Here is a 20,908-nt window from a genome sequence, read left to right on the forward strand (position 1 = left end):
CAGAGCTTGTACAGCAGGCAGCAGAACCTGTGTCCTGCTTGGTTCATGACACGTTGCCTCCTTAGGCTTGGCAAGATCAACAAAAACACCACGAGATGACTGATGAAGTGACAAGATGGCTGAGGGACTAGACGTGGTCAGGGAAGACATGGGTGAAAATGGGACTAGAGACGGTCCCCTGGAAAGCTGTAAGCTGCCAGCACTCAGGACAGGTTGAACTGCAGGGAAGGAGAGACCCTCCCCAGCATCTGTTCACACTGGAATTGCCCCTCTGCCAGTTTCCGTCCCTTGGCAGTGGCTGGTGGAGTTGTCTGCCGACAAGCTTGTAAGACCAACTGGGGACAGGAGCTGTGAGTGATTAGTTATGTCTGCCGTAGGTCAGGGAGTAAGGAGTTGTGGTCTGTGTGCTGATGAATCACTCTTCCATAGACCTCAGGGCAACATTTGTTGAAAACTAGGATTCAGAGTGTTCGTTCAACACCTTGTACTTGCTAGTGTGATGTGGGATCCTGAGAATATACTTTGGAAGAAGATGCAGTTTCAAAATATAATAGAAAATGTGATTGAATTGTACACTTAATTATGTGCCATCTTTTAAGTTGTTTTGGCAATTCTAAGTGCTTTGAATTTAAATATGAGTTTTAGAATCCATCTGTAAATGAAAAAAAACCAGATTTTTTATTCCGATTGTGTTGAATCTGTGGATTTTATGAAAGAACTGCAGCTTAACTACATTACCCATGAACACTGTATATCTCTATCTGTTTAGGTCTTCCTCACTTTCTTTCTGAAATGATTTATAGTTTTTCCTTTATAAGCCTTTCACAGAATTTTTAAGGTTTATCCCTGAGGATTTAATATTTTTGATGATGCTGTAAATGGTAATGTTCTTTGAATTTTAGATTCTGAAGTTCATCGCTAGTATGTAGATATACAGTTTGTACATTCATTCATCTCCTGTCCTTCCACTTTGCTAAACTTGCTTGTTAGTTCTAGAACTTTTTTGTAGATTTTGTGAGATATTTGTTTCTTTATATTTTTATTATTATTATGTTTTAATTTTTATAGCTTTATTTTTGAGAGAGAGAGAGAGAGAGAGGGAGGGAGAGAGAGAGGCAGCACAAGCAAGGAGAGAGGGAGGGAGACACAGAATCCGAAGCAGGCTCCAGGTTCCGAGCTGTTAGCATAGAGCCTGATGTGGGGCTTGAACTCATGAACTGTCAGATCATGACTCGAGCCAAAGTTGGATGCTTAACCCACTGAGCCACCCAGGTGCCCCTATTTATTTATTTTTAAATGTTTATTTATTTTTGAAAGAGAGAGAGAATGAGCACATGTGGGGGAGGGACAGAGACAGACAGAGCATGAGCAGGGGAGGGGCAGAGAGAGAGGGAGACACAGAACCTGAAGCAGGCTCCAAGTTCTGAGCTTTCCGCATAGAACCACCCAGGTGCCCTTTTTTTTTTTTTTTTAAATAGATAGTGGTGTCATCAGTGATTAAAGACAGTTTTACCTTTTCCTTTCCAAACTGGATACCTATTATTTATTTTTCTTGCCCGGTTGCACTGATTAGAACCTCTAGAACAACATTAAGTAGAAATGTTGATTGAAGACATCCTTGCCTTGTTCCAGAGCTTAAAGGGAAAGCAGTCTGTCGTCGTTAAATATGGGGTTTGTGGTAGATGTTACCACATTGAGAAAGTTTCTGTCCTGATTTGAGAGTGCTTCTCAGGAAATGGATCTTGGATTTTGTCAGAGTTATTTTCTGATTAATTGAAAGATTGTAGGTTTCTTTTTAGTTTATTGATTGATATTTGAATGTTCAACTAAGTCTGCCTCCCTGGAACAAATCCTGTTTGCCGTGATGTATTATTTAGAAGTGTGTTATTTAGTTTCCAAGTACTTGAAGGATTTTGCAGGGATATATATATATATTTTAATAGTTTCTAATAGAATGCCATTGTGGTCGGAGAACATATTTAGTACAGTTTGAATACTTTTAAGTTTTTTTGGACTTGTTTTATGTTCCAGACTGCGTTCTGCCTCAGGAAGCATTCTTCATGCACTCGAAAAGGATGTGTCTTCTGTGCTTGGGGTCAGATGTCAACTAGGCCAAGTTATTTGATAACGCCGTTCAGCCTTTGTGTATCTTTGCTTATTGCTTGGTCTTTCCTGAGGCCTTTTCCCTTGGTTTGTAGATGATGGCCTTCTTCTGAGTCCCCAGATGGACGACCCTGGCATGTGAGCCACCCCCCCAACCCCCCCCCACCCCCCCCCCCCCCCGTGTCTCTTCCCCTTCTTGTAAGGGCACCTACAAGAATTACTGTATTAGGATCCCACCCTTATGACCTTATTTGGCCTTAATCACCTCTTTAGAGGCCCCATCTCCAAATACATCCCATTTGGGGTCAGGGCTTCAATGTATGAGTTTCGTGGGGACACAGTTCAGTCTAACACAGGGATAATTAAGTTTCTGATTGTATTTACACATTTGTCTCTTTGTCTCTGTGATCCTGTCATTTCTTGCTTCATGTATTTTGAACGTTTTGTTAATAGGTGCGTACATGTTTAGGATCGTATGCTCTCTTGATGCACGTACGCTTTTATCATTAGGAAATCGTGGGTAATGTTCGTTGATCTGGAGTCTACGATGTCTGATAGCAGTATAGCCACTCCAGCTTTCCTTTGATTAACCTTATCATTGTATATTTTTTCTATTCTTTGTCTTTTTAAAAGAGTATAATCTGACAACCATTGCCTTTTTTTTTTTTTCAACGTTTATTTATTTTTGGGACAGAGAGAGACAGAGCATGAACGGGGGAGGGGCAGAGAGAGAGGGAGACACAGAATCGGAAACAGGCTCCAGTCTCTGAGCCATCAGCCCAGGGTCTGATGCGGGGCTCGAACTCACGGACCGCGAGATCGTGACCTGGCTGAAGTCGGACGCTTAACCGACTGCGCCACCCAGGCGTCCCAACCATTGCCTTTTAATTAAGGTATTTAAACTGTTTGTGTAATGTGATTCCTAATACGGTGAGGTTTCAATCTACCATGTTTTCTATTTCTCTCACCTAGTCATTGATCTACTCTCTTTTTTTTGCCATGTTTAGATTAATTGAACTTTTATTTAATTCGTTATTTTTTACATTTTTATTAACAATTGTTTTAATGTTTATTCATTTTTGAGAGACAGAGCATGAGTGGGGGAGGTGCAGAGAGAGAGAGGGAGACACAGGATCCGAAGCAGGCTCCGAGCTGTCAGCACAGAGCCCAACGTGGGGCTCGAACCCACGAACTGTGAGATCATGCCCTGAGCTGAAGTCGGACGCTTAACCGACCGAGCCACCCAGGTGCCCCATATTTTTTTATTTTTTTAAATATTTTATTTTTTAAGTAATCTCTCTACCCAGCATGGGGCTCTAACTCATGACCCCGAGATCAGGAGTCACACGCTCCACCGCCTGAGCCACCCAGGTGACCCCTGATTAATTGAATTTGTAAACAATAATTTCCTTTTATCTGCTTTGTTGGATTATTATCTATCTATCCCTCATTATTTTAGTGGTTGCTTTGGGGCTTACAGTTTATCACAGTCGCCTTTGCGTGATAGTATACAACTTCACAGATAGTAGGAGAGCCTTCCAGTAAAATGCGTTCCATTCCTCTTTTCCTGAGCTTTGTGCTGTTTTATTATATTTACTTTTACATGTGTTAAGCCCCACGTTTCATCATTATTAGTTTTTGCCTGGCCAATTATCTTGTAGTGAGTTTCCAGTACGAGAAAATCTTACGTACCGATCTGTGCACGTACTTAACCATTTCTGGTGCTGTACCATCTGCGTAAAGCCATCTTTCCACTCGCAATCATTTTCCTTGCGCTCAGACGACGTGTAGCTTGTCTTGTGGTGTCATGTCAGCTGGTGATGAATTATTTCAGCTTTCGTGTATCATAAGAATTTTTATTTATTTAAAAAAAAATTTTTTTTTTCAACGTTTATTTATTTTTGGGACAGAGAGAGACAGAGCGTGAACAGGGGAGGGGCAGAGAGAGAGGGAGACACAGAGTCGGAAACAGGCTCCAGGCTCCGAGCCATCCGCCCAGAGCCCGACGCGGGGCTCGAACTCACGGACCGCGAGATCGTGACCTGGCTGAAGTCGGACGCTCAACCGACTGCGCCACCCAGGCGCCCCAAGAATTTTTAAATTCACTTGAGTTTTTGAAAGCTCTTTCTGCCGGGTCCAGAATTCTAGGTTGGCAGATTTTCTCTCGGCACTTTGTATTTTCTGAGAGAAATCTGCTGTTTTGCTAATGGTTGTCTCCTGTCCTAACATGCCTCTTCCTACCCTCTGGGGGCACAATTTTCTGTGTATCACTGGGTTCAAGCAGTGTGATTATTGTGTGTCATTTCTGGCACACTTCCTTTTTTAGTGTTTGATGTTTATTTTTGAGGGAGAGAGAGAGAGAGCAGGGGAGGGGCAGAGAGAGGGGGAGACATAGACTTTGAACCAGGCTCCAGGCTCTGAGCTGTCAGTACAGAGCCCGACGCGGGGCTTGAACTCACGAATCGTGAGATCATGACCCGAGCCAAAGTCGGCAACCCCACTGACACACTTCTTGTACTTGGGATTTGTTCTTCAGTCTATGGGTTTAGAGTTCTGCTCAGATTTTGGAGAAGTTTTAGCCATTATTTTCTCAACTATTCCCCTCCTTCCTTTACAGAGGCCCCAGTGACACCTGTGTTAGGCTGCTCGAACTTTCCCCCCGCTCACTGATGCTCTGTTCATCTATCTCTGCTCACTGATGCTCTGTTCATCTATCTCTTTACTTAGGGGGTCTCTTCTTTCTGTGCCTTGTTTCGGGCAGTTCGTACCGTGACGCTCGCACAATCTGCACGCGCGTGCTCGTCAGTACCCGGCTGGATGGTTCAGAGGGCCCTCTGCACATCTTAGGCCTTCCATGCAGCTCTGTCTTGTGGTGTTCGGGCGAGTGAGCCCTTTCTGCTTTGTTCTGTGGACGCTTAGCACCGTCTCTTCCATCCCGGTAGTAGGTACCTTGGCCCCCTTCTTCCCTGTATCCTGGGACCTTGCTCGGTGCAGGAATCTGGGGCAGTCACAGAACTCGGGCCACTTTTTTCCCTGCCTCTGAGGAACTAGATAGATTGGTTTGCCTGTTCATGAACCTCCTATAAATAGGCATCGCTATGTGCTTTTGTGTCAGAGTGTTTTTGTTTAGCACAGTCATGCTTTCGATGCCCACCCGGGATGCGTGACGTCATGTGTATTAGTAGCAAGCTGTTGCGTGTACCTGAGACAGTGTTCCATGGTAGGAATATATCAGGCTTTCTCTGTCCAGTCTCCTTCTGATGGACATTTGGGTTATTTCCTCTCTGGGGCACTCTTTTTATTTTTAATGTTTATTTTTGAGAGACAGAGAGAGAGAGAGAGACAGAGTGTGAACAGAGGAGGGGCAGAGAGAAAGGGAGACACAGAATCCGAAGCAGGCTCCAGGCTCTGAGCTGTCAGCACAGAGCCCGATGTGGGGCTCAAACTCACAGACCGTGAGATCATGCCCTGAGCCGAAGTGGGATGCTCAACCAACTGAGCCACCCAGGCACCCCTGACTTCTATTTTAATGTTTATTTATTTTTGAGAGAGAGAGAGAGAGAGAGAGAGAGAGAGAGAGAGAGAGAACATGAGCAGGGGAGGGGCAGAGAGAGAGGAAGACACAGAATTGGAAGCAGGTTCCAGGCTCTGGGCTGTCAGCACAGAGTCCAACGCAGGGCTCGAACCCACGAACCGTGAGGTCATGACCTGAGCCGAAGTCTGATGTACCCGACTGCACCGCCCAGGCGTCCCTGGGGCACTATTAAGTAAGGCAGCGCTGACCATTCTTGCACAAGACTTGTGGGCATATGCACTTATTTCTGCCTTAGCGTCTGCAGGAGTGACATTGCTGGGTCACAGAACTGGTGTAGATCTAAAAACATTTATAAGAAACTGTACTTGTATCATTGGAGTTACATTCTTGGTAACATTTCATCTCCCAGGGAGTCGAGGCTTCACCTGGTGGTCGGTGTGGGGCCTCGTGAATCCACGTGGGTGTCAGTTACTGGGTGGGGGTGGGGGTGGGGGTGGGTGGTTTCTAAGGCAGGTTGAAGTTTTGTAAGATTATCAGATGCGGCCGTGAGCCTTGACCCTCCCAACGCGGGTTGGGTAGGTAAGTGGTTCGTTTACTCTCAGGACCAGTGTGCGTAGCGGATTCCGTGCTGTGCCAGGTTTAGGGAGGAACCATGAATCTGACACGCTGGTCGTCCGTGACCGCTTCTCCTTCCACAGACGTGCACATTCCCTCGGAGAAGCCAAGGGGCTGGGATTATCAGTCACTTGGCTTCCCCTGAACACAGTGGTGCTGTTGGCCGAGCACTTCTTCCAGAGGAGCAAGCAAGCGATGAGGTCCGGGAATGCCTCTGGGGTACTTTGTCTGGGGACTAGGTGGTTGTGCGCCCACAGCGTGGGAGCTAACACGCGATCACATGAACAGCACTGATGAGTGCCGGCTCCCGACTCCCATCACCCATTTACAGGGGGATTTGTGGGCAGGGTGGGGGTGCGCTCCCGTGGGGGCTCTGGCGTCGAGAATGCTGACGGGGTATCTGAGGCTCCCCCGGGGAATCCCAGTGCCAGCTTCTCCTTCTTCTCTGTGTAACGGGTCAAGTTCCTCTTTTAGCTCTTCCCAAACTCCCCCTGGACACCTTGTTTCCTGGAAGGGAAAAGAGCGAGCAAACGCCCTAGGAATTGTAGAGCTGACGGCTTCTCCTTCTGCGTTTTCAGCCAGAAGAGTTACCGAGCCTGCACAGCTTTAAGAGCACAGCCTTCAAAAAACCCAAGGTGTGCGGGGTTTGCAAGCAGGTTATTGACAGCCAAGGAATTTCATGCCGAGGTGAGTCTGTGTTTCTCATTCTCTTGCTGTGAAACCGAAACATAGCAAACAAACAAACAAACAAACAAACAGAAAACCAAAATGAAAACCTTCTTTTGGGAGTTTCCAGAAGTTAAATCGCAGAATTCCCCTTCCTGGCCTGTGTTTATCGCCCAGCTGTGCTGGGCAGGGACCCGCCGTATTTACACAGATTTCTGCCGGGAGGAAGCTCATCCAGAAGGAGCAGAGAGTTACTGGTGTCGGGTTGGGGACAGCAGTGACCGCGCGGGTGTGACTGCCCTCTGTCCGGCCCATGGTGTCCGTGATACTGGTCATTGAGTCGTGTGCTCTGACCCCTTAAGAGTTTGCAAATGAACGTTCTGCACCTCGGGGTCAGGGCTTGCTGTGTGGAGCGCTTCAGCCCGCTGTCAGGCGCCACTGCCGTCGGGAGACAAAGCCACCAGCTTCGCCGTCTGATGCTTAAGCACCGGGCGGTCGACATGTTTGCGACGTGTTTCTCCTGCTTGCGCGTTAATCAGTCTGTGACAACGGTGTGTAATGGCTCCCTTGAGCCCTGGAGTCTGGGCTGGGGGTCATGGGTCCGCATCACAGGGCAGGGGAAGATGGTCAGACTTCCTTCCGCGGGGTGAGGAGGTGACCCTTCCTCACAGCGCTTGCCGATGGGGCTACCGGAGACATCAGTCTCGCGGCTGCCAGCAGTGCCCCCCTGCCCGACTCCCTAGAATCTCAAGAGACCTTGAGGCCTCTTCTTTGCTAGTGTGTGGCCCTCTCCTTTCTCCCTGGAGGTGGCCTGTGTGACAGGGTCTGGGGGACCCCCTTCAACTGGTTCCCTGTGAGCTGCACCCCAGGCCAAGAGAGGTCTTGCATGGCAGGCTTTGATACTCTTTTGTTCAGGGATCACTCTGATGGCTCCCGATGTGGCCGTGACATTGTCAGGGGATAAAGGCCCGTGGAAAGACCGATCTCATGGGGGTAAATCAGGAGAGTTGGGGTATTTTCGGCATTCTGAGGACCAGGCCTTTCCCCTGCCCCATGGACACACCTGTGGACATATGGGGGCAGGATGTGGGCATGCTGCTCCCAGAGCTGGAGTCGGGAGCTCGGCAGGGTCATTGCCGGTGTAGACGGGGCCCGGCAGGGTGAGTGACTGGCTGCTCAGGGGAAATCATGGCCCTTCTGTGGTTCTGTTTGGTGCACCTGACAAAACATAGTTTGTCTCTATGGTCTCTTCCTTTTCTCAGTAAACTAGAGACAGAAAAGAGACCGTGAGTCGTTTTGTGTCCTGTGATCGATACCCGTCACGTGAGTTTGCGTGTCGAGCCCCTGTGTGCATGGCGCCCGTGGACGGTAAGGCCTGCCCGTCACGTGTCATCTGAGCAGCCACGCATGCGAGCTTCGTGAGGTTGTGGTGGGAGGCCCTTTCTTTGGTTCATTTCTGGAGAAGCAGTGGGTGTGCTGGAGGGGAGCATGGACGGTGGAGATTTCCCGCTCTGCCTGTCTGTGCTTGAATTTTCCTTTTGAGTGACCCTGGGTAGCATATAAGTACACGTGGAACACAGAGCTCATTGACCGACCGGCTCAGGAAAGTGTCCAAAAGTGTTAGTGATGGTGATGGTGGTGACGTTGGTGATGGTGTTGGTGACCATGGTGATCGTGATGGTGACGATGGGACAATGGAGATGATGCTGACAGTGATGGTGAAGGGTTGGGGTATATTCTGTGACTCAGGCTCGTGTTTTTGCTGTTCCTTTTCTGGCTCTTTCTTGACTTTCAAATGCCTTGTTTTCACATTTTAACCTCTTGACTTACCACATATTTCCTATGTGACTAGGTTAGAAGAAAAAGTTTAGTTTTTAAAAGTTTATTGATTTTGAGAAAGAGAGAGAGAGAGCGAGTGAGCGAGCCAGGGAAGGGTAGAGGGAAAGGGGGAGAGAGAGAATCTCAAGCAGACTCTATGCTGTCAGTGCAGGGCCCTATGTGGGGCTCGAACTCACGAACCATGAGATCATGACCTGAGCCGAAATCAAGGGTCGGACACTCAACCGACTGGGCCATCGTGTGCCCTGAAAAAGCTTCATTTTTAAGAAGCGGTTACGCTTGCACATTGGGGCTATTTTATCCCTATTTCTGGAACTTTCCAGGGACATGCAGAGATGGAAATGAGGGTGTTGGTGGGGCTACCTGTCTGGTTGTGGCTCGCCTCAAGCTGCTCTGAGCACGTGCACCGGCCACAGTTAGGGTGTGTGGTAACCTGTTCCCGCGGCTCCGCCAGGTCCCCTCGGGTGGCTTGAGGGGTTCAGTTTCCACGGGTAATGCTCTCACACACCCAGTCTGGTCACATGTGAGATAAGCCAGTGGAGGGTACAGGTGCGGGTGCCCTCAGTGTTGTGGTTCTGAGTGGGTCTTACAGATGTGAGCTTGGGGATTTTGCCCCGAGGGGAAGACGGATCTGGGAGGACACGGGGCCCGGCCACACGGCACTGATCCCGCCGGAAACGCTTTGCGTGGATCTCAAACTGGATAGGGGAGGACAGATCGGGTGGAAAAGTGACAGAATGAAGGAAGGCTGTGGAGCGGAGCACTCTAGGGAGGAGCCTGAGGAGATGAGGGCTGAGAGAGGCAGCAACAAGGAGGCCGGAGGGAAGCGGAGGGAGGCGGTTTTGTCGGGAGGATTTGATGATGGCTTTGCCCCTTCACTAAACAACACACATTTTAAGCACCTGCTAGAATGACGGGATGAGGAAACTGTGCTCTGTGTGCGGAGGCTCACGGTCTGAGGGGGGAGTCTTGTCTGTGGGGGGAACACAGTCTGAGGGGGGAGTCCTATATGTGGGGGGAACATGGTCTGAGGGGGAGTTCCATGTGTGTGGGGCTCACAGTTTGAGGGGAAGTCTTGTTTGTGAGGGGTGTCCTGTGTGTGAGGGGCTCATAGTCTGAGAGGGGAGTCCTGTGTGTGTGTGTGTGCGTGGGGGGGGGACACAGTCTGAGGGGGGAGTCCTGTGGGGGGGCAACACAGTCTGAGTTGGGAGTCCTGTGTGTGAGGGGCTCACAGAGCGGGGAGTCCCATCTATGAAGCCATCCCAGTCCACAGTATGCTAAGTGATCATGGGTGAAGCTTGGGGTAGGTGGCCGATCGCTGGTATTCGCCATCAGTGCCTGCTTTGTGCCCGATGCTGTGTTACGACCCCGGGACGCGGTGGCAGATGGGACCATCGAGTCAACCAAGAGAGCAGCGTGGCCGAGCAGTGTGTGTGTCCAGGCAGGCGTCCTCATGCTGGGGCCCCCGGTTCCCTCCGGCCTGTCCGCCCGGCCAGTTCCTGGCGACGGGGAGGCTGGTGAACCTGAGGCTGAGCGGCGAGGGCCGTATCTCGCTCGGGAGGGATGTGCGGGGTGCCATGTGCAGGGTGCTGCCCGGCCTGGGCCCCGAGGCTCTGGAGGGGGTAGCCTTTCTGGAACAGCCCTGGGCAGCGGGGCCGGGATTTGCACCTGCGCTTTGCAGACCCCGTATCTGCACGGGGAGCCCGGTGTGTGGCGCACAGACCCTGGGGGTGAAGGGACGCGGCAGCGTACTGGATGCCTGTTTGTCCTCCAGGCCTCAGAGCCCGAGGGAGGCACAGGCCCCACGCGGACCCTCGACCTTCTTCCAGCAGGGCTGCGCTTGAGTGCAGCCCCCACTTGACCCGTGGCACTGATCTCCACTCACTCTCTGTCTCTCTCTCTTCTTTTTTCACGTTTATTTAGTTTTGAGGGAGAGAGAGGGAGACACAGCATCCGAAGCAGGCTCCAGGTTCCGAGCTGTCGGCACAGAGCCCGACGCGGGGCTCGAACCCGTGAGCTGTCAGATCATGACCTGAGCCGAAGTCGGACAGTTAACCGACTGAGCCTCCCAGGCTCCCCGCTGTGAGAATAGATCTTAAGCGTTCACACACACGTCATGTGATGGACGTGATAATTAACGTGATTGTGGCAAATGCCTCACAATGTAGACCTGTGTCAAGTGTTCAAGCTGTATGTACCCTTTAAATATATACAATTTTGTTGATTATACAGCAGGAAAGCCGGAAGCAAACAGCAGCAGGGCGTGAGTGGCCGTGTTGGCTTCTGAGAAGGGTACGAGGTTAGGGCGAGGCTGGCGGTCAGAGGAAACGTGTGAAAGTCCAGCAAGCCTGTGCCGTGGAAGATGTTATTGCGGCGACCTTGTGCGCGGTGGTCGTTTGGTCGGCACGAGCCGCCCTTGCTTGTGTTCATGATGCTCTTGCGGGAGGTTGGTGGTGTACAACCTAGGACACCGTCCTGGGTGAGCTCGGTCCGGAGGAGGCAGACGGGGGCAGAGATCACTGTGAAGTGCTGAGCAGTGGGGAGTGGGAGAGGAAGGCAGGCTGGGGCTTCTGGAACACACTGAGGCACTTAGCCCGGCCTAGGAGGAGTGATGGAGGGCTTCCAGGTGGAGAAGGCGGCTGCCGCTTTCAGTCTTGGAGAAAGAAACGAGTCAGTGGGACACGGAAGGGTGTGTGGGGAGCTCTAGGCAGAGACAGCGGCACGGGGCCAAGATGGCATGAAGCGCTGGGATGGGGGGGACGTGGTGGGGCCTCAGATTGACCACCAAATCGCTACTCTGAGGACAGCCCGAGCGGCCATCCATAAAACTATGGGGGTCACCAGCGTCCATTCTAGAAGCAACGGCCCACTTCTTGGGTCACCACCTTAGCACTTGCGTGGTTTGTACCACGTTGCTGTAAAGTTGACCTTTGTGAATGTCGCGGCTTTGCCTTTGGCTCTCTTCTGGCTGAGTTGGCTGGCTGTTCACCATGAATGTGTCACACTACCGTCACCCTGCCGCTGACCAGAGCCCTCTCCGGGTTGAGTTGGCCCGTGGTCGTAATTATCTGCCACGGCATGGTGGATTCATCCAGAAGTTCGTGCCGACCCGTGGCAACAGCGTGTCTCATTTCTCCCTGCGTCTATGGGACAGGGGTTTGGGAGGCCTGTGGCTCTAACCAGGCCTTCCGAGCCGGCTCCCTCGGTGGCTGGTGAGGCCTCAGTTCCCCCACGTGAGGCTCTTTGCAGGGGCACACGGGTCCCTCGGGCCATCCTGGAAGTCTGACCACCATGAGATTCCCATCCCAGTCCCAGGCTGCAAGCCACCCGCCCCTCCAGGGCGGTTCGTCCGCGCATTTCTGCTACTTCTCACTTACGCAAAGGCCACGGGCCTCTGCCGAACGTCTTCTGCCTCGGGACCTCCGCTGCCCTCCAGCCCCTGGCTGTGTTTCCCTCCGCGTTTCTCATCTGGAAGCCCCTTCCGGAGGCGAGCCCATCCTGATGAGGAAATCCCTCATGGCCTGTTGGCTGTGTGCACCCATTAGGACACAGAGAGTAAATATTTGTCTTTGCGGATAATCTCACAAACCTCAGAGGCAGAGAGAAACCATTCAGAAAAGAGATCTCGCGAAGATAACTACCCTGGCCATTGGTCCTGGAGATCCAGTAACCATCCGCCAGCGGCCGCCTTACTTTGAGGTATCCTCAGTCAGTCCTGCAGGGACCTGCATCAGTTCAGTGTTTCTGAGTCCAGCTCCTGGAGCAGAGAGGGACGGGGTGTGTGTGTGCGCGCGCGCGTGTGTGTGTGTGTTGGGGGAACATTCTGGGCTTCCACATGCTAGCCGGGTTTGGGGCCTGCCTCCTGACCCCCGAGGCCTTATTCCCTCAGGACCCCGCACACTTGTGTACCTTGACATTGTGTTTGTAGTCTGAAAGTGGTCTCTTGAATGGGTCCCCTGGGCATTGTCATCACCCCGGGAGAGGAAATGGAGGCCCAGAGAGGTCACTGGCCCGGCTCCGGGCAGTGCGGTCGATTAGGTCCTTGCCCCCCATCTCACAGCTGCCCCCTGGACCCCACGATGGGGTTCCCTGTCCTGCGGTTTCTGCCTGGCATCTGGGCACTGGCCGCGTGCCCGAGGCTCGTGGGGGCCGCTGGCGCTGTCCTGCCATCAGCCTGGCCACAGCCTCCGGAGGGCGGGCCTGCGAAATCCCCATTGGTTCCGGCTCTAAGTCTGCACCGTCGGGGGCCCCCCGGACTGACACAGTCTCTCTGCTGCTCACACAATGGCCCCAGCTGAAGGATTCCCCTGCAGGAATTCAGATGTGATTGATTCTGACAGTGCGTTCCCAGGCCGTCCGGAAGCGCGGGGAATGTGGCACTCCACTGGCAGCTTTCTCACTAAGTGACAGGCGCCAGGTCTGGCTCTGGCGGGGGGGAGGATGGGGGGGAGGTTGTGGATTTTCTAGTTTCCCGTCCGCCCATCCACAGGGAGAAGCTGGCATCCCCCCGGGCACCGAGGAGGCTTCGTACAACTCAGATCCACCACGGGTCTCCTCCCGGGATCCCGGGAGCGCCGCCCACAGCTGGGTGCCTGCACACCATGGGCACTGGGCTCTGGCCTGAAGCTTGGAGCCACTGGGTGGGGGCGGACCCCCCCTGCCCCCTGCAGCTCCGATCCCCAAGGGTCCAGAGGGTTCATGGGTGCCAGACCTGGTGCTGCAGAACCTGCTCCACTTACACACCTTCTTTCTTTTTGTCTTGCAGCCTGCAAGTATCCCTGCCACAAGAAATGTGAAGCCAAGGTAAGCACCCGTTGAGCTCCTTCCCCGGGGGCCGTGACCCCGCCTTGGCCTTTGCCCCACGGCAGGCGGGTGCAGAAGGTGGACGCCTTGGCCTGTGGCCACAGGCGTGAAACCCTTGGGAAAGGGCTGCTAGATGCTTCGATAGCACGTATACTTTTCGTCTCCGGAGGAAGCCTTAGAGCCTTGGGCTCTGTGTTCCTAATTATAGAAAGTAAAACTCAAGAATTTGGTTTCAGATGAGAATCAAGTAATTGGCCCTGGCCTCGGCACAGGCCTCCCGCCCAGCGGGCGACCCCTTCTTTCTCATGATTACATCATGCCACTTTTCGGGGCTCTGTGGGGGTGGGAATAGGGTTTAGGGCACAGGCCTGGTGGGGGGGATTTGGGGGGCTCATTAGGGTTAGTTGTTCTTAGATCGGTTGGGGTTCTCAGGCTGTCACGGGAGTTGGGGGCCCTGAATCGGGGAGAGTTGGGCTGGGGTTTGAGTTCCTTGGAGGGCTGAGTTGCCGAGTACCCCTAGAAGCACTGGAAGTCTGGGGTGCTGGGGTGGGGTTAGGACCTCTGTGGGGCAGTGAGGAGGCCTGGAGATGGCAGTGGGCCATCATGGGAACCCTTGGACTGAGGCCTGGTTTTCTGCCTGGGTCACGGTGTCTGCACCTCCAAGTTTTGCAGGCATGCTGGCGGTCCGCAGTGGGGCCTGAGCGTGTGGCACCCCCACTCTGGCTGGCCCGCCCTGGCTCAGTGGGAGCCCCCCCTCCAGGTCCCGCAGCCCCGTGGCTGGAGGCCCCAAGGGAGATGGGCTTTTGGAGGGCCTTGGGATTCTGTGGCTGCCGGGCTCCTCCTGGGCAGCTGTTGCTGGGAATTTCCGACTGGCGCCGGCTCCGGGCAGGGCTGGGTGCTGGGGGCGGGCTCGCGCTTGAGCTGGCTTCTTGTGAAGTTCTATGTGGGGGGGCCAGGGATGCCGAGTCCCTTCACCCTGCCCGCCACACGCACATACATGCGCACACACGCACACGGTCACAGCCATACAGGAACGCACGCACACACGTGCACGCACATGGTCACAGCCATACAGGAACGCCATGTGCACACACATGTGCACACACGCACACAGTCACAGCCATACAGGAACACACACGCACGCACATGCACGCACACGCACACGGTCACAGCCATACAGGAACACACACACACACATGCACGCACATGGTCACAGCCATACAGGAACGCCATGTGCACACTCATGTGCACACACGCACACAGTCACAGCCATACAGGAACACACATGCACACACATGCTCACGCACACACACACACACAAGTCACACCCATACAGGAACACATGCACACACATGCATGCACATGCACACAGTTCACACCCATACAGGAGCGCACATGCATACATGCACACAGTCACAGCTATACAGGAACACACGCACACACATGTGCGCACACACACACGTCACACCTGTACAGGAATGCACACGCACACATGCACATGGTCACACCCATACAGAAACATACACACACATGCATGCGCACACACGCACATGGTCACTGCCACACAGGCACACACACGCACACACATGCACGCACATACACACAAGTCACATCCATACAGGAACACATGCACACACATGTGGGCACATGCACACAGTTCACACCCATACAGGAACGCACACACATACATGCACACAGTCACAGCCATACAGGAACACACATACACACACACATGCACGCACACGCACACTGTCACAGCCATACAGGAACACACGCACACACATGCACGCACATGGTCACAGCCATACAGGAACGCCATGTGCACACACGCACACAGTCACAGCCATACAGGAACATACACGCACACACATGTGCGCACACACACACGTCACGCCTGTACAGGAATGCACACGCACACATGCACATGGTCACACTCATGCAGAAACATACATGCACACACATACGCACACAGTCACTGCCATACAGGCACACACACGCACACACATGCACGCACATGCACACACACACAGGTCACACCCATACAGGAACGCACACGCATACATGCACACACACTTCACACCCATGCAGGAATACACACACACACACACACATGCACACACACAATTCACACAGGTCACAGTCACACTCTTCACACACAGACACATGTACCCTCACATGCACACACAGGTGGAAGGCTAGTCCGGCCCTGTGTTTTTTTTCAAGGAAGAGATTAAATGAGTTTTCTTTTTAAACTTTTTGTATGGGGGATTTGGAGCGCACTGGGAGTGGAGAGGGTCACCCAGCCTGGGGGCCGGCAGCACCGTCCTCTTCGAACCCCTGGTTCCCCCACCTCTCAGAGCTGTCAGATGATGTGTATCCGAACAGCAGTGCTGGCTGTCCTGTCATCCTGTGTATGTGCCTGGATGTGTGTGCATGTGTGTGTGTGCCTGGATGTGCATATATGTGTACATGCAGATGCATGCATGCGAGTGTGTGTTGTGTGTGTGCCACTGTGCGCCTCTGTCTGTGACGGTATCACAGGCCCGGCCACGCCTGCCTGACAGAGAAGAATTGAGCCCCACTCCTGTTGGCACCGTTTCTTGAAGGGGCCCAGAGCCGGCTACTTATGGGATTGAATTCTTTGGCTCAGAGACTATACCAGAAGTCTTAGCTATCACCGATTATGGCATTTCTAGCCGCAGTAATTGGCAGTTTGCTGAGAGGTAGATAAGCGTTCTCTCTCAGTAGATCAGGGTAGGGGAAATGTATCCGTATTCGGTTTTTTCGATAGCCAGCTTTGAAAGGCAGGAGGGCATTCCACCAGCAATAACAAAGCCCCTTCTTATTCCAGATTCATAGCGCCATTGCTGCCGCGCCTAGAGGGGCCATAAACTCCCAGCTGCCCCTGGAGATAAGGGGTGGGAGACAGTTGTGTCTCCCAGGAGCCGAGATGCGGCTCTCCCAGGCAGCGTGGGTCCCTGCTTACCTCGTGTGTGTGTGTGTGTGTGTGTGTGTGTGTGTGCGCGCGCGTGCGCGCGCAACGTGCCCAGGGCTTGCTGGCTTTCCTGACTGCAAAGGGGGTACTGTGGTTTAGAACAAGGTCCAGCTGCTCGCTGACCTGGGGAAGGCAGGCACGGTGGGTTCCCTCTGTGACCTCCTCGGTGAACCCCACCGTACTGTCGTCGCCAAGGAGAGAGCCATCTTCCAGAAACCCAGCTGAGCCATAGGCCACAGGTCTCAGGCAGGGAAGCCGAACCACGAGTTGGGACCTAGAAGGCCGGATGGACTTAGGTCAGTGTCTTCCTGGCCATTGGGCAGTGTGGCCCCTCAGGCAAGGCCTTGAGCTCAGGGGGCACTCGGGGGCAGTGACCCAGGCTGTGATCCCCATGGGGGCTTCTTGTCTGCTGGAGCAAGTCTCTGGGGCTATGGTTTGTTCATGGGTCAAACAGGTCCCCCAGTCCGCGTGGATTATGTTCTTCCCTGTTGATTATGGTAATCTTGATTGTTTAGGTTTTCAGGAAGTCCCACAATCTATGTATAATGGCTGCAAAGTTTGGGATTCCAAATATTTTGCTCCCTGGGAGGCCGTGCTCATTCACTGGAGTCTTGTGCATCGCTTGGGCATCATGAGTTGGTTTTTCCCTTGGCCACTGGTTGAGTCACTGGCAGGAGCATAAGGAAGTAGGAGAAAGAACCTTTTTAGAAAGGCAGGGGATGGGGTTTCCCCGGTATCTCCCAAGTGTGCCGAAGGCGGGGTTCCACTGGGCTTTGGCGAGTGGGAGGGTAGGAGTCCCTCCCACTTGATGGCCAAGATGTGTGTGGTCCAACGTGGTCCCTTCCACGTTGGCCCAGACCAGACACACGTGCTCTCAGAGGCGCCCTCAGTTCAGAGCGTTAAGTATTGAATCGGCACTCTTTCTGCAGACCTCCGGATAGTGAGGCCTCCGCATGGGGACTGACCCGTGACATGGCAGAGCTGAACACGTGCAGGGGCTGTGGGGCAGACACCTTGTGCAGGGTCTCCCCGCCAGTCTCGCCAGAGCCACCTGCCACCTGTCTCGGGAGCCAGGCCTCTGTGCTCAGACCCCTTTGTCCCTTCCACGGTGTGCTGCCCCGGGCCAGCTCACCGCTCCCCTTTCTGGACATGCCTTGCTGGAGATAAAGTATAGGACTGTACCTCCGTGAGTGGAGGCCCCCTTCAGGAGGGGTGAGGGGTCACCGGCTGCCGCAGGGCCTGCTTTCTGTGGCTGTCACGTGGCTGCCAAGCTGGGAGCCTTTAGCCTCCACCCCCCCTCCCCCTGCCAGATGCCGAGCTTGGTAATGGGCACGTGGCTCCTCTCCCTGAAGGTTCAGGCTGGGCCCCCCCCCCCCGGGAACCACGTCTGGGCCGCGGCAGCTCAGCCCTCGGCTCCTGCCTCTGCCGGCCTCACATGCTAGTGATGCCTGTGTTACGGCCGTAGTTGGTGCAGGAGTTGCCACGAGGCCCAGAGCCCGAGATGTCCTCAGAAACCACCGTCATGCCTGTCCTTGGTGTTGCCAGGTGTCCACTGGTGTAAGCGAGACGTTGTAACCATGAACTTACACCTGCCGGTTCCCCTGCTTGCGAGTGTCCCCGGTGTGGTCCTTTGGGCGCCCCCCTCATCGGACTCGCAAGCGGGGACTGTCACTGGCCACTGCGTCAGGGGTGTCAGGTTTTTGCTGTTCGTGTGCTCTTCCTGGATTGGCTGTGGAGCTGGGGCCTCACCACCCCCCAGTCCGCACCCTCTGCTTCTTCTCCGAAACAGTGGGAGGCTCCAGGCCTGGTCCCTCGGTGTCTGCTTCTGTCCCAGGGATGATGCCCGCGGGATGTCTGTCCACCCCCCCCCCCCCCCCCCAGGGCTTTGCTCGGGTCCTTCCTCTCCAGTGTGAGCCTGGAGTTCTGGGCAGTGCTAGTTTCTCAGGCTGCCTTTGGAAGTGCCAGCAGGGCTGGGGGCACGTCTCCGGGACTCTGTTGGTGGCGGGGCTCTGGGCCTGTGGGGATGACTGGATTTTTGATGAATCCCGGAATCGCTGGCATTAGTGTGTGGTGAGGTCCCTGCTCTTGCCTCGGTCACTGGTTTTCCTCAAAGGGCTTGGCTCAGCCTCTGAAGTCAGCTCCACGAGAGGGGAGATGCAGAGCCGCAGCCGTTTAAATGTGGACATTCTGGAAGGTTCCTGGGAGCACGGCCCTTCCTTCCTTGTCACACTTGGCCTGAGTGTCTTATCCTTTACAGAGACCCCTCGAACGGAGGCCTGCGTGACAGGTTAGCCAGTGTCCTGTGTCCCCTGCATCTGTGGGACGTGGGGGAGTGGGATGAATGGCAGCAGTAATGGTTTGACAGGCTGCTGGGGGCGCGTGGCCCTCGACTGTGGACAAAACCAAGAAGGAGCGCTCCGCGAAGACTTTCCTTCTTTCTAAGCGTCAGTGACCGGATTCACCGGTTTGCGAAACTCTGTCCTCACGCCTGCTCTCCATCTGGGAGAACGGAAGTGGAAGATAGAACTTTCCACGTGTAGCCATCAGAAGCAGCCCGCAAAACCAGGGGGCCCACAGAGACACCCCGGGCCTGAGCTTGACCGCCCCATGGAAGCTATAGCTCTGGCCGTGGTCCCTTTCATCACGGAATTAGAACACAGGCATCTTTCACGAGCGGTTCCGAGAACCAGCTTCAGCAGCCTGGGGGGGCCTTCTGGAGGGAGCCTCTCCGCCTTGAACTGGAGTACTGGGCTCATTTGCATCCTGCGTCCTAGAAACAGGTGTATTTCTCTGCAGCTGCGGTAACTGGAGACCATACTCTCTGCGGTCACGGTCATCATTGTCCTAGTTCAGCCGTCTCCTGGCACGTTGACCCGTGCGTGAACGGCACAAATCAATATGCGTTTTGTTCCTTAACTGTTTATGCGACGCTAAAGTGTGGTGTGTTTTCTCTTCCCGGGAATAGGATCTTCTTCAAGCAGACAAATCTCATTTAATTGGCTCAGTTGGTGCCTCTTATGCAGCGTGGGCCCAACCTGAACGTGGTTCTGTCCGGCCAGTGGCATTGGAGGGGGCTCGTTGTTCCTGAGACCGGGACCGCCCCCACGTTCGTCCCTGTCGGGGCTGCCTTGGCTCTGGCCAGCTCCGTGCCCCTCCCCCCCCACCTCGTCTGGCCCTGCGGTCGCATGTGCCAGGTGCATGTGGAATTCTTCATCTGTCCCCTCTTGGGGTGGCACCATCCTGCCTACCTGCTGTGGCAGCTACTCTCTGCATCTCCTGACTCCCTGCCCCACCCTGCTCAGGCGTGCAGGTTACGACCTGCTGACCCCCAGGCCGGATGTACCCCTGTGGCTCCTTCCAAGCCACCCACGTGCCGTGGATCAGCTCACACGCCCCTGATGCTGCCACGTTTGACTTCCACATGCTCCTGGTGGCCTGCTCATCACCTCCATCTGCCATACAAGGGGGGCCCAAGGGGGGGTCCCCTCCACAGACCGCTCCAGACTCTCCACGGTCGCCTTGCCACTCGCCTGTGTCTACAGTGGCCCTGGCTGCTTTCTAGAAGATGCCAGTTCTTTGTCCCTCGCTCACATTGCCTGTGAGCTAATCCCTGTTTGTGATTTACTTTTCCAGACACGCTACCGCCTTTTATGGACCAGCATGCATGTTTTGAGCTGCTCAGAATCTGTACTCCGTGCCCCCATTGTGCTGCCAGCCTCTCTCCCCAGCTCCCCGGGGTCCCCCCACCAACCACCGTGCTGCTACCCTGCGCCCTCCCCAGCCTGCCCGCGCCTGGTGCTCCTGTGGCTTCATGGACCCTCTTCCCCCAGACCCTTTGCTCCCGCCCCACGGCTGCAGTGCACCTGTTAGAATTCACAGACCATTGCCATCCTCTGCTTTTCTCTCTGTGCATCTTCCCTGGCCCATTCTTTCCGCGGCTGGCAGTCTTGGTGGGCCAGGCGCTGGCGTCGGGGGGCATGCAGAGCGGGTCCCCTGTGTACCTGTACCTGCAGCTCTGAACCCCGCAGGGTCCCCTCTGCCCCCACGCAGCTGGGCCTGCCCCTCGATCCTTGCAGGGGGGCACCCCAGGCTTCTGCTTTTTCGGGGGGCAGAGAGGACAGCATGCCTGAATGGTTCACAATGGCTCTGACATCACAATTCTGATTCCAGAGTCTTTACTTAATGCCTTTTTGTCCTTTTAGAGGCTTATTTTTGACTTAAGAAGTGTGTGGGGCATGTTGACCCAGCCGTGGGAGGCCCGTTGGAAAGTTCTGTGCTGCACAGGGAAATGGGGGGTGCACACGGAGGGCCAGCAGGGAGTTAAGTCTGGCGTTTTTGGGCAGACCACGGCA

General features: G+C 54.1%; 1 protein-coding gene across 8 annotated transcripts in view; it reads left to right on the forward strand.

Annotated features, from left to right (window-relative positions):
- Nucleotides 1-20,908, forward strand: part of TNS3 (tensin 3) — a 218,932-nt gene that overhangs the window by 41,800 nt on the left and 156,224 nt on the right. For 5 of the 8 annotated variants that reach the window (XM_086697139.1, XM_086697134.1, XM_086697145.1 and 2 more), the window contains exons 2-3: nucleotides 6,832-6,940; nucleotides 13,524-13,561. Coding sequence is in view for 3 of the 8 variants with exons in the window: in XM_086697134.1 (XP_086553260.1) it covers nucleotides 6,832-6,940; nucleotides 13,524-13,561 (147 nt within the window). In the remaining 5 variants the exon portion in view is untranslated. The remainder of the gene's footprint in view (nucleotides 1-6,831; nucleotides 6,941-13,523; nucleotides 13,562-20,908) is intronic. The other 3 variants (XM_086697137.1, XM_086697142.1, XM_086697141.1) reach the window with 1 other exon arrangement.

Source organism: Puma concolor, chromosome A2 (genome assembly GCF_028749965.1).
Source record: "Puma concolor isolate L17-30 chromosome A2, mPumCon1.1.hap2, whole genome shotgun sequence".
In the NCBI taxonomy this organism is placed as follows: Eukaryota; Metazoa; Chordata; class Mammalia; order Carnivora; family Felidae; genus Puma; species Puma concolor.